The sequence below is a fragment of the Echeneis naucrates genome, chromosome 3 (assembly GCF_900963305.1).
Source record: "Echeneis naucrates chromosome 3, fEcheNa1.1, whole genome shotgun sequence".
NCBI lineage: Eukaryota > Metazoa > Chordata > Actinopteri > Carangiformes > Echeneidae > Echeneis > Echeneis naucrates.
The window spans coordinates 13,648,852-13,663,038 of NC_042513.1; the positions used below are offsets into that span (position 1 = coordinate 13,648,852).

A 14,187-nucleotide genomic window follows, 5' to 3' on the forward strand; every position below is an offset into this window, starting at 1 on the left:
AGTAGAAACAAACAAAAAAGTAAAATGGATGAAGAAAGATCGACTTATTTGTAAAAGGCCAACGCTGGGTTAATGTTTTTACTCAACAATGGGTAGAAACTACCCATGTTGATGAGTTAAAATTACCAAGAAGGGTTTAAAAACAAAATCGAAGTTCTGGGTTATCAGGTTACCAGCTATTGCTGGGATTAAAAAAAAACAAAAAAAAAAAAAAACAAACAAACTAATTTTATAACATTTTTGTGAAGATTGTACATTTAATTGATTTCATCTTTAATTCATTTGAATTTGATATAAATTACTACAAAAAGATGAAACAAAAATTAAATGCTGTTCCAAACATTCCTTTATTGATCATGAAATGTCAAGTTGGCAATATGACAATGACAAGTACACAATTTATAAACCTGTATTTTAGATCATCTTCATTAAGAAATAAAGACCACTAAATATTTAGTTTTCTATAAACATCTAAGTGTGTAATGTATACCTTAATTGACTCTTGGAAACTTACTAAGCAGACTTAAGCAGTCAATTACTTTAAAATACCAGAAACCCATCCTTCTGATAGATATAGGGAGCGGTCTATTAGGGCAACACACATTGAGATTTCATAGCGGCCAAAACTGCAAAAATAAAACTGACAAACAGTATACCATAATTACTTTAACTATATCTTGAAAACTTACTAAACAGACTTCATGGTGACTTTAATGAGTATGTCACTCACTTCAAAATACCAGAAACCTATCAGACACTGACTCAAGGCATACTTCTAGCAACTTTAGCAAGGAGTCTCTGTTGAGCTGCAAAACACAACATGGCATACACTGAAATCAAACACCTGTGTAGAAATGTTATTTTACTGTTTTCATTGTATTAGTTCATTCTTTCAACAAACTGCCGTTCATGGATTTGTTTTAAATATTATTACACACCTTCAAAAGTTGGGATCGACTGCCAGGATCCACCAATGAAGCTGCTCTTTGACAAACTTATCCATCTTTCAAAAACATTTTTAGTGCCACTCTCACAGAAATGCCAGGTTACAAAACCTACAGCACGTGGAATTACCAAAAAAAAAAAAAAAAAACAAACAAAAAAAAAAAAAAACCGTGGACACAGTAAACATACCTCAAGTCATAAATCCTTGCCTTTACTGTAATAAAAAGCGAGCTGTGGTTGCAGTAAGCAACATGCTACAATAAATAGCGAAAATTGCTCAGAGCAACGAGCCCAAATGTAAACATGCTTTGCCCCACTATTCTCCATAGACAGACTGTTGCTGCACAGGCTAGCAGAGTTTAGAAGAGCAGAATAATTCCCAGATGAAATAATTAACACGCTCCTCCTTTACTGGGATTACACGCAGCCAAAACAGCACTGCACATTGTGACAGTACACACGTTTTACTGAAGGAATAGTAACGTTACTGAAATTACCCGCAGCCACAACAGCTTCGTCCGTGTTACACACAGTCATCCTCAAACAAAGCAGTACTAATAACAAGCCTACGTAATATTCGTCGTAACGTTGTAAAAATCACGAAATACAAATCAAAACACGAGACGAAAGATTTCACAGTGTACTCTCAGACAGGCGCCAAAATAAGTCACTTACCCTCTTTCCTGTCGTTTTACTGTCGCCAGGCTACCAGTCACTATGGCGACAGGCTACAGGCTACCAGTCACTATGGCTACAGGCTGTAACCTGTCGTAAACAACTTTAATCCTTACGTGACACTTTCAAAGTAAAAGCGACCCCCCACGCATACATACGCCACCTAAACAACTATGTCGGGAGCAAATTAGCTAGCGAAAACATGTGTTTTCAATCACAGCCAAACTTTCATTCCATTTCAATTCATGAAATTGAAGCAAAGTCAAGTGCCAGTCTAGAAAGATGTGAATACACTTTGCCAGTTTGTCCTCTTCAGATATGGTAACGATATAAGCAGATAGTGTATGAAGTGTTAAAACCATGAAAAGGTACAGAGCCAGTGACCACCAGAATTGACCTGGCCATTTAAAATATGACATTACGAAAGCTGCTTCTAATTTGCTCTGACTACATCCATGCAGGATGCAAACAATTCTGATTTTAATGACAAACTTTAGCAAAGCACTCAGTAAAAGGCAGCCACACAGTTAATCAGCAAACTTACATCATTTATTTAGCCAATGTAACAATTTTCCTGGACAAGCAGCAGAGCTGAGGGTAGGATTAAAATACTACATGTCTCCAAATAGATCATTTGTTAAAAGTCAAAGGCATGCAAGACAGTTTAAACTCAGACTAATCCTAACCAGGGAATTGGGTTTGTGAAAGGATTTTTAAGGTTCAAGTAGTCCAGCTTGTTATACTGGCCTTTTTTTGCTGCTGCCTGAAGCATAGGCTTTCAGTCTGCTCCCTCCGTCTGAATGGGCAAAGAAGACTTGGTGCCAAGTTCTCCAGATTCTGTGAGCACAGCTGTTGTAGTAGCAACTGTTGAGTTTGCATGAGGAATGGTTGTCTGACTGGGAGCATTTTCACTGTGTGCCGAGAGACCAGCTGTAGTAAGTCTCTGGAAAGGTTTGAATTTGCCTTGGACTGATATTTGTCCTTGTTCAGGTGGTGGAAAATGCCAGATGCCTCTGTTGAAATTTAGCTGCTTCTCACCTGGTGCTAGATTGCTAACTCCCATTTGTGTTGAATCATGGCTATAACCTGCAGCAGTGCTATCTTGAGGCTGCATTTTGTTAGAAGCAGGCTTTAGGTGTCGGACATGGGCATATCCTCTTGGTTCCGGCTGCGCACGACTGTCATAGACCCAGGGCCTCCATGCAAGAGAAGGGATCTGTGTTTTAACTTTTCCTGCTGCGTTGTTGCTGGGAGAATATCCCTTCATGATGGAGTCTGTCTTCTTTTCAGTGGGTTTTAAGACTACTGGCAGAGAGTTTGTTTTGCTGCGAAAACGGTGATTGGGTAGAACATGAGGAGGTTGATGCCCACTCACCAGAAGTCTTGTTGGACCTACTTTACTGCGGGGTGAAAAAGAGAATCCCTCTCTGTTTTGGGGTCCTACGCCTCCTGGAACCTTGCCTGCACGAACAAGTGAAAAGCCTCCATTTGGCCTCAACTTAGCATTGTAAATTCGTGGTGAAAACTTCACTGAACTAGTTGGGAATAGAGAATTTGAATTTTCTTGGTGAATCCTTTCCTCATTGAGAGAAGTCACTGGCTTTTTTCCAGAGCGTTTGTACACCACAGCACTTGGCCGTCTTATACTGATCCCTGAGCCGAAGCCAACATTTGCAGGAGCAACTCTGGCTTTTGGAATATTGCTGATGTGGGTTGCAAGATTGGGATAACGGCTTCGCATTTGTGGTAATTTAAAGTCAACTGGGGAAGCTTCTTGAGCTGGGTGAAGAGGGCCACTTCGCATATTGACCGCACTTGATGTCTTGTAACCAGCTCCGAGGCTTCTGTGGTTCGGGTGCTCAATCCATCTTCCATGGTCTCTGTCAATGTGGACTCCCACCTGAGAATGTGTTACCTGAACATATTGGACACGACCTAGGGAACACAAGATATATTCTAGAGCTCTTCATTTGTGTTAAACCATTCTGAATACTTTGATTATGCAGACAAATCATTCAGTACCTCTCTGGGGGCTCTCACAATTTACATCACAGGCCAGTAGCCAAAAGCAAAGCACGAACACTCTGCCAATTAATGGACAAGACAGGACAAGATATTCTCAGAGCTTGTTTCAAGTACCTGAAGTAATTACATAGTTTCAATTTAGAGAAACCTTTAACAGGATAACTTACCTGAAATAGCTTGTGTATGTCATTGTTCAGCTTTGCTCCAGAGCACCATACCCAGTTGTAAACAAAGCCACAACTAGCAGACTCCTCTGCCGCAGACTCATATCAACTCTGAGCAGACAGCAGCAGATCACCTCAGCTGTTCCTCATATCAGACTAATTGCTGCATGGTCATGATGGCACCCACCCTAACGCAGCTGAGGTAAGAACATGAAGACTTCTCAAGCAGTGTCAGCCAGTGGTATCTGCTTGGTTATCCTGCTTGATGTCACAGTTAGAAGACTACCATGTTTGGTTTTTTAGTCCAAAAAAAAAAAAAAAAAAAAAAAAGAAGAAGAGAACCAAGGCTGTAATACTTGCTTGTGATGGAACATGTAAGAAGGGTGTGTTGCCAATATATGGGTCAAAAATGCAAACAAAGGGGACAAATTGCCTGAGCTCAGAGTTGTTTCACCCTGATGAATATGGAAGATGCTCATCAGGCAGATTTTTTTTTTTGAAGTATGAGAAATACTGCCTGAAAGTAAAACTATTATTCTGTTGTAAAATATAGGACTTAACCTCCTCCCCCAAGTGAGACCTATTTGTACTTGTTTTTAAGGGAGAGAGTTAAATTCAATTTTTATTTTATTCAAAAAAATTTAGTTCTAATGGGACTTTTTCTGACATATTGTCACAGCAGGAAAAAGTGTAGCTGCTGCTGGAAACATTGGTGGCTTCATCATGTTTAAGTGTGTGACAGCATGCACAATGCATTAAAACATTGGAACCAAAGATGCTCAAGCATATTTTCCTTTATTTTTTATGCTTTTGCTTTGTAGATTCTGACATGTCAAATATGTTCTGTCAGAGAAGAACATTATCTTCTGTTATACAGGTCATTAAGTCACCCGGTCCTTTAATAATGTGTGATATGAGCTGACAGCACACAATGTGACCCCATTTCGTCACAAGGGGGAGCTGCTAGATCAAGGAGTGAAAAGGGTAAGGCTAAGGGCCAAATGCTTTGCATACCAGTGATATCCATCAGAACACAATTATAGGGAATATGAAAAACATTTTTGAAAACAAAACAGAAAAATACACTGAACATTTTCTTGTCATTAAAAATCCAAATTACTGGGCTTAACAAAAAAAATTATAAAGAATAAAATGATTTATAAAATAAATTATGTTCAGCATTACTGTTTTTATATTAAACATCTATACACCAGTTAAGGTCTGAAACTGGGAACTTCATTTGTTTGGCTTCAGAAAAGTTTAAAGTTTAATCAAAAATGGTCCATTACTGGTATCGGCAAAACTCATATTTAATGGTATACAAACGTATTATCTGTGACATGGCTGAGATATGTTTATATCCTTGCAGTATGCCACAGTACATGCTTACATAGAAAAGATCGGGACATCGACATTATTTTTATTAATTTAGCTTTTATAGCCATTTTCCTAATTTACAACCTCTAATATTGCAGAATGGACAATGATTTACATTAAGGCAGTGTCATAGCTATCTGATGTCTCAAAGCCAAGTGGTGAACATGGAAACAGCCTTACAATAGCTTTGTAAGACAAGTAAAGCAGTTATTGTCTAAAATGTCAGAAGTATATGGTTTCAATAAATTGCTAGCTTCAAACAGTAGTCAAGTACAATGAAAGTCCTGAGGATGATATGAGTGTTTGCAGTGACGCCATCTCTGTTTGCCTGCTGAGGAGAGAAAATTGTTTAATATCATTGGCCACTCAGATGGTCCGAGCAAAAATGGTTAAAGCATCGACATTACACAAGTATCCAAGCCAAAGATGCATTTGTGTATATATCTATATATCTCTTACCTACAGGCATACAGGACTAAGGCATTAAGATGGAGACAGTGTCATCAATATAATCCAAAATTTAAGAGTCATAGTTTGTAAACATTGCTTTAACACAGATTATCAAAATCTATGGGTTGTTTTTCTCACCCTGGCACATTTTCTGTTTTCTATTATTTCTGTGCACTCTTTCCCAGACTGGCGATGTCTTTGTGTTCGAGGATCTCCACTTTCTGGTCAGGTTGAAGCAGAGTGTTTGACGCCATCGCTTTTACCACAGCTTGAATTGGGATGGCCATGGACGTAGAAAACACAGAAGAAAAGGCACTTAAGAACTTCCTGGACATCCACTCGGCAGGCCGACTCTCCTGTCTGTCGACCAGCAGAACCCTGTTGCAAAAGAGGACAAATATATGCATTTTCTTATACCATAAAAAAAAAACAGTTTGTAGACCTGATTCGAACATTTTTCCCCTCTGAGGCTATTTATGGCAATGATTCTCAATATGTCATGCCTTGAATGGGAGTTGGCCAGAGTCGTGCAAACAAGTACAATCAACACTTTGTATCATGTAAAGGGTTGCAATCCTTGACCTCATCCTCATTTTTGGTACATGAAGGCTGACTACTGCACTATTATGGTTTGTGCAAGATTATAAGAAAATATTCACTTAAGTTTTGGTAGCCTCTCAATGTGGGAAATTGCAAGAGGATACATCTTTCTGAATAAATAGTTGGTGTTAGCCCAGTGAGTAGGATTTCACTTCACGTTATGTTTTACATTATGTATTTATTTGTTCACTCTGATACAGTTTTTTTTTAACCTCAGCATTAGTTTGAATGTCTGTCTCACAAAAGTACTGAATTCAGTAAGATCACTCACCCTGGTCTGTAAATGGCATATCTGTCAAAACCAAGAGCTTCAATGTCAGCCTCTACTTGTCCCTGGAAGATGGAGAGTATCAGTGTTGGTCTTATGTCACTGTTTATTGTCATACACAAAGAAGCGTTTGTATATCACAAAGAAGACTCAAATTTGTTAAATGCAGTCGAATGAGAGAATACAATACCTTGACTTTGAGGTAGAGGAAGTTACTGTTCTTATTGGCTCCCTTGGAGGACTCCAGGTGGAACTGTGAGCAGCCCCCTGCCTTAGCGAGCTCAGCTGATTTTAAGACGTAGTCATGATCAACACGGACAAATCCATCCTCAAAGATAAGAAAGGTGCGACAGAAATTCCAATTTTAAAAACACCTTACATGCAGTATTACATTCCACATGGTTATATTAAAATAGGAATTATAACTCATTAGTACAAAACATTAGTGATATGATATTGCAAAATCTTGTTAAATATGCCTTTATAGAGTTAGGAAAAGTAAACATTTGGCATCTATCACACATTATGTAATCAAATTGTATTCAAGCTTACTTATTGTTCTACATCTATAGTGATACAAATTTATTTTTGATCCATTCGCTTCATCTTTTTTAGTTGGGCTCAAGTGGAAATGTTTGTTTATTGTTAAGAATTCAAAGAGCTATACAGTGTTTCACTGAAACCCACTCTGCCTGTTTAACTTACAGCTCCTGCCTTTGCTCTGGTTGTTCCCAGACAGCAGTAGCCGACATCATGGCCCTGGAAGGCAGCGGCATAATCGTCGAGTTTCTCAAAGTCCACCACCTCTTGAACCTGGAGGCCAAACAGACCTGTTTTCAAGCAAAATGTAACTCCCAACATCATGTATCTTAGATAATAGATTGTCTCATTAAAAACAAAAACAGCCCTCTAACCAGGTTTTCATATGCTTGGCCCTCAAAGGGTAGCTTTCTCCTTCCAATGAGGGTGATCTTGGAGAAAAGATTGCGCTCCAGCAGCTCCTGAAGCAACACCTTTCCTGTTTCCCCAGAGGCGCCGAGGATGAAGCAGCTTTTGTTTTGCTCCCTGAAGTTTTCCTCCAGGGTCTTCATGTCCTCAGCCATACTGTGGGCAACAACAAATTAACCACCGCGTCAGGACCGATAAGAATAAAATGTATCCATCTCTTATGTATTTCAATGTGTAAGTGTAGTTCATGAAGAAGCAATTACACGACACAGTCCATTCAGACACCAGATCTTATAAGGTTTTATATGATGACCACATTTGTCAGGTGGAATCTACATAATTCTTCAGGGATTGGTCTGACCATTCCCGATGATTACACGGGTATTTACGGATAAATTTGTATTTGCATTGTTTACATTGGCGGCCATAATAACGCTTGAGCCGAGTGCGGCATCCATTCGCGCTAACGCAGACGTTACCTGGAGTATTTCACCGAGACACAATCGTCGAAATAATTCAAAACCGCTGCAATGACAACGACTGCGAGGGTCAGGAGCGCAGTTGTTCTTCCCAGAGAGGAGGCCAGCAGACAGACCGTAGACATACCCGACAGAAAGCCCCGCTCCGCCGCCGCACTTCCTGGTTGCCTGATGTTCACGGACGGTGCTGCTGTCCGGTGATAGGTCGGCTGAGATAACTAATATTATCACCGGCAGGGCGTGTAACTCGATGTTCGGTGCAACCACTGCAACAAAATACAAAACCTGGATTGAACTGATGACTTTTATTTATTGAGGACGTTTTAATTTATCCCACAGAAAAAGGGATTTCTGTGGGATATCTATTTCCTGGATAGATTACTCTTTAGGTCGCGCATGCGCACTTGCATTTTGGAGCCTCTTCACTTTAGGTTGGCAGGTTGACTTTTGGACCCCACACTGCCCCACTTGTTGTACCACTTTATAATAAGCCATCATATATTAGTTTAAATAACATCAACAAATCGAATAAGTAAATGGGGAGACTACAAAGGGATGCCTTTTAAACTAATGTGCTTACTTCTGGCAAAGCCCATGTAGTGCGGTATGACAGTGACAGCACTGTGTGCACGCAAGCACCAAATAATGGTCGTTTGAAATGTATGACATTCTTTATTAGAAAGGAAAGATAGAATCATATGTCCTTCTCTGTCTTCATTTCCATCCTTCTCAATTCTTGAGCTTATTTTGGCTCATGCTGTTATTGTTGTTTTGTATTGATGTTAAAAGATCACAGTGTTTTGGTTCAGTTGCTCCACTGCTGAATATAACAATGGGAATAAACAGTGGAAGTTCCCTAAGTCCAGGATGCGGCTTTTTCAGTGTAGTGAGGTGATTGAATTTCAGACTCTAACAACATGTTCCTAACTATTAACCCTTTTACTTTATGCACCAGTTAAGGCCATTGATGTTGTAAAGACTGGCTACCTGGCTGTGAAGACTTTGTCCTCTTCGTTTGCGCTAACCTCAGACTAGTTTGATTAGACCAGCGTCATCGTTTTTCTCTTAGAACAAGTGAAAGTCATTCAATCTTCAAAACTAAATTGTTAACCTCTAGATACATTTAAAACTTTTGTGTGACAACTGTAGGCAATTAGTTATTTTGTCAAAACAGTTTGGTGAAACATCAGCTGTAATTGCATAAGAAATATAATTTCGTTGTGTGTTAGCCCAATTTGAGAGATTTAATGTGGTTATATGACAAATCAAGAAGCTGAAAAGGTGACAATGAATAGCACACAATGTTAAACACCACACACTTTATAGCTTTCCAGAAAACAGGTCATGGGTTCCTAAGGTGCAAGAGACAGGCTCTTTAGGAAATGTGATGAGCAGAGACTGTAAATTACACTGGATCTTTTCTTTTCACGAGTTGAAACGTTGTCTGGGGTGGCAACACTTGCCTGTATTTTGGTCATGAGACACAGCCTGGACGAGGAGTGCGAACCAAACCCTGAAAAATGCCCTTTCCTTTTGTCCGACCTTCAGGGGTTTTCATTTGCCAAATCCTGCACACAAAGAAAGCAAGCCCAGTCACATGCAATGAATTCATCAACGCCCCATGTTTTTAACACCTCTGCCACTTCGAATACAAGGCATCGATCCAATCTAATAGAATATGATGCAGCCAGGGATGATCCTTTAAGGATGTCAGCAGTAAAAGACAGAAAGAAAAGAGGCTGAGGTTGAGAGAAGAGGCCTTAAACTGGCATGCTGCTGAAATGAAATGTCGCGTCTTTGTTCCTAAGCCACGGGTGCTAATTGGACCCCAGGGGGGAAAGCTGCTGTTGGGCTCCTGTCTGTCGCACCTGTTGAGTCATTGTCCCTCACATTGATTAGACAGGAAGTTGGTGTAAGAAGGCTTATGCCTCAGTGGGTGTGTGGGAGAAACGTGGTTCAATTTCCTTTCAGAGCTCCGCTGCTGGAGATGAAAATGCCAATGGTGGCCAGTGGTCAATTGCATTTGATCATTGATTAGCTGGCACTTAAGGATATATGGATCATAAAGAGTTGGTTTCCATTGTCTTGTTCAGTTTCTATGTACTACAGCCACAGCTCCTCCTGAATTTCCTGAACATTGCATGAGTTTGCTGTCCCTGTCAAATCTGTTCTGGTGCAATTTGCTGAAGTCCTTTTCAGACAGGATGCAGTATTAGAGCAGTGGATGGGAAATAATTACTCACAGGACACGCTGGTCATACGTGTAGCATGAAACAGTGGAAATCGAATGTAGTTTTTCTGAAGTTGAAACCAGTATTCTCCCACTTGTGCTCAAAAATACAGTAGTGTTCAAAATAATAGCAGTCCAATGTGACTAGCCAGATTAATCCAAGGTTTTAGTATATTTTTTAATGCTACATGGCAAACAATTTACCTGTAGGTGCAGTAGATTCTCAGAAACAAGATAAAACCTTTTCGTTTCGAGGATTTAGCAATCCTGTGAATCACTAAACTAATATTTAGTTGTATGACCAGTTTTTTAAATCACTGCTTCACATCTGTGTGGCATGGAGTGTGTGGCAAGATTCCATCACAACATTCCACAACTCATTTACATTTCTTGGTTTTGCTTCAGAAGCAGCATTTCTGATGTCACCCCACAAGTTCTTGATTGGATTGAGTTCCAGGGATTGGGCTGGCCACTCCATAACATTCATTTTGTTGGTTTGGAACCAAGATTTTGCTCGTTTACTATTGTGTTTGGGGTCATGTCTTGTTGAAACACCCATTTCAAGGGCATGTCCTCTTCAGCATAAGGTAAAATGACCTCTTCAAGTATTTTGACATATGCAAACTGATCCATGATCCCTGGTATGCGATAAACATGCCCATATCATGATGCTTGCACCACCATGCTTCACCATGCGTGCACATCATGAATGCTGGGTCTTGTTGGTTTTCTGAGAATCCACTGCACCTACTGGTAACTTGTTTGTCCTGTAGCAAAAAAAAAATATAAAATATATATACTATACTAATTACAGTATACTAATATACTAATAACAGTGATTAATCTGGTTAGTCACATTGGACTGCTATTATTTTGAACACTCCTGTATCTGTTAAGTATACGACAAGCACATATGAAGATCAGGGAGATGAAACTGATAATGCTCTTAAAATTTTATTTTAATTTATTATGCATTTTAGTATTATGATGAGTGGACAGTTTACAGATCTTGGTACTAAGTGTTTAAATTTGCAGGTACTGTAGAACTGTATCTTAATATAAGTATGAAAGCAAAAAAGAGTCACAGCTGAGTACTTTAAATGTGTTTTTATTTGTTGATCAAAGAATTGCTAAAGAAAGTGTAAATAGTGATGAAAAGTGCACAACATAAAACAGTCTTTATTAACCCGAAGAGTTCAAATTAATTTAAAGACTGGACACTTGTTAGCTTTTTCTGATCACTTGGTAAAATTTCAGGAGTCACTAGTGATCAGTTAGTATTTGTTTTCATTTTTGTGGCTCTGTGATCTAAATCCATAACAAGAAAAAAACTTGAGAAGTGAGTCAAGAAACTGGATGACACTGGGCCTCTCCGGTCAGATGTTCACTTGCTGCTGCCATCTCAACAGATATCAAACCAGTCGAACACCTATAGGATATTTTGCACACGTGCCACATGGCCCTCTCGCCCTCTTCTTCATCATCAAAACACCAAATTATTTCTTCAGCATAGTCCAGAGGCATGACTAGAAGCATTGAAGCTGTTCCGATGGCTCATGATTACAAAACATCTGCATATATACCGGTTTTATATTAATTTACTGTGAGACATGACAAACTTTTTATTTCCTCGAAAATTTTGTGAAAATGACTGCTATGACACATTTGCTGACGAAAAAAGACAGACTAAACACAAGTGTATACACCTATGCCTACAAATACTAATGTTGCATTCATACACACACACACACAGACACACAAAATCTCTACACGAACACAGTTGAAGGTTTAGGACCCCAGGCCCACAGACTATGAGTGTGATGCTAATGATGGTAATTAATGAAGCCTGACAGCACAATCTGCTGCCCATTGTCTCCCAATAAACAGCTTTACAGTCCACATGAGCCACAGAGGGGACGGGAGGTTTAAGCTGAGAACTGAGACAGTGAGAGCAGGAGACGGACAGGGTGGAGGGCCGGACCTCAGGGGACAGCACTGATCCTGAAGTGGGGATTAGCTCAATTAGGGAGGCACTGTCTGATCAAGATGCAGGGTTCAATGGTACCTATGACTGTGTGTGTGTGTGTGTCACGAAAAAAGCATAGGTCATTAGAGCTGACTGTTGCCATTATTTGTTGCTGTGTCGACTGATGCAGCTGGTGTGAACAATAGTCAAGATAATACTGTTTGCCTTTCTGTGACCTTCTGCTCAGATACACATTTGTTGTCACACATTTCAACGGTAATTAATCTCCAATGTGTTTTATCATCCTCACCATGAATTTTTCAGTCTGCATAACCTCATTATGTTAGTGATCATGTTTATGAGTGTGAAGAAAATTTGTTTGCTCTTCATTTAGTCCAAAAGGAAGGATTCACAAATTCTGTCCTTAAATTGACTGACTTCAAGATCTGAGTGTAGTGCATGTTAAATAAATATTCACTCCACCACCATCAGAGAACATATATATTTGTTCGATCCTGCAAAAACAAACTTATTTTACGGTGACACACAACAAAAACAAGTAGCAGTTCTTTATGAAGTATTAATTTAAAAAAAAGCTGGTGAAAGAGATTCCTGTATCTAATAATAGATAGGATGTTAGTGCAGATGTAATCAAAAGGATTCTTAGTTTACAAGGAAAATCAAAGGTTTGAGAGGTTAAAATGGCCATACCAGCAGTGTGGCAGAATAAAGTCACCCCACAGCAGGACAGCTTCAGTGCCTTCCTCAGGCTTGGCTTTGTTACAGGCTCAGACTGTAACAATGCAGCGGAGGAGAGTATCATCCGTGCTGAGAGGAGTTTTTCCTGCAGCAGAGCAGCAGCTAAGCAGCAGCGAAACCTGCTTTTCCTTCTCTCAGGAACAATGTACTCATTAAAGGAGCAAACAGATTATCACTGTTTTTGCATAGAGGGTCCTGAAAAGAGTCTGTGGGACCTGACAGCTCCCAGCAGGTAGAGATAAGACTACACTTGCACATCTGGCCCACTTGCTGAGCCTTACTCTGCCTCCACCACAGCAGGCCTGTAACTGCACCAGTGCTGACAAAATGTCTGGTGAGCAGCATTATTCTGAGGTGAGTGAATCCCTCAGAAAATGGTTTTATTAAACCAGGTAATGTCAGCAAGTCTCAAAACCAAATGACACGCTTTGCATTATTGTGACTGCAAGGATCTGTCCTAACAAGCATATGACAACTGCACTGTGCCATGTGCACCTGCTGTCTCGTATTTTAAAAGATATCTGGCTTCAAATGCTCAGAAAATGCTTCAAAAGATCAAGTGTACTAAACAAATACTGTGCATTTTCACATGAACATATCAGTGAATATCATATTAATCATCCAAAGAAGGCATGGCAAATGGCACAATCCAAATCATTGTCAAATGTTTGTCAATAGTATGTACAGAAGCTTGGATGCACGTGACTTTCAGCTGGCTTAAAGTTGGTATATAGTCTGTCTAAACCACTCAGATGGATAGATGCATGAATATTTCTATAATCCTCCTGCTGCTGCAACTTTCTGTCTTCTACATTAGATTATTACTGTATTTTAGTAATATGTATAAACGGTAACAAAAGAGTGACAAAAGCTGTGGTTGTAGGAAGACTGATGATAATGACCAATAGAATATGAATGTTTGAAATCATTTGATTGATATTGGTTACCAGTGGGGGGAAAAAAAAAGAATCATCAATATAGGTCAGAAAGCTAGCATGAAAATTGGAAACCAGACAGTTACAGAAATGGAGACAAGTTGTAGATCATCAGGCACTTTGACCAGCAACGAGGTCCGGCCTCATTCATTTAAACACTTGGTTCTTTTTATTCCATGGAGCCACTTCTTTTGTGAGTTGTTTGCCCACATTGTGAAAAATTGTCTTGTTGCTGAGCTGCAAACATTTGCTGTGGGTGTGTCATGTAGATGCATTTTGGCTTGCAAGTCATTTTTATCAGCACAGCTTAGTTTAAGTTGATCCACTGATTGACTCGAGGGTCTTTCGTTACTCCAGGTATTATTT

At 39.6% G+C, this 14,187-nt stretch overlaps 1 protein-coding gene across 2 annotated transcripts; it reads right to left on the reverse strand.

Moving 5' to 3' along the window:
• Positions 1-4,587: 4,587 nt before the first annotated feature.
• Positions 4,588-8,242, reverse strand: htatip2 (HIV-1 Tat interactive protein 2). Of its 2 annotated transcripts, none has more exons than XM_029498349.1 (7): positions 7,932-8,242; positions 7,419-7,608; positions 7,210-7,317; positions 6,695-6,832; positions 6,508-6,569; positions 5,775-6,014; positions 4,588-5,517 (listed from the first exon to the last, which is right to left on the reverse strand). In XM_029498349.1, exons 1-6 carry the CDS (start codon positions 8,054-8,056, stop codon positions 5,798-5,800), a joined length of 840 nt encoding a protein of 279 aa, XP_029354209.1. In that variant the 5' UTR covers positions 8,057-8,242; the 3' UTR covers positions 4,588-5,517; positions 5,775-5,797. The 2 variants fall into 2 exon arrangements, with proteins under 2 accessions (XP_029354209.1, XP_029354208.1); XM_029498348.1 differs by having other exon boundaries at positions 4,589-5,514; positions 7,932-8,240.
• Positions 8,243-14,187: the final 5,945 nt, after the last annotated feature.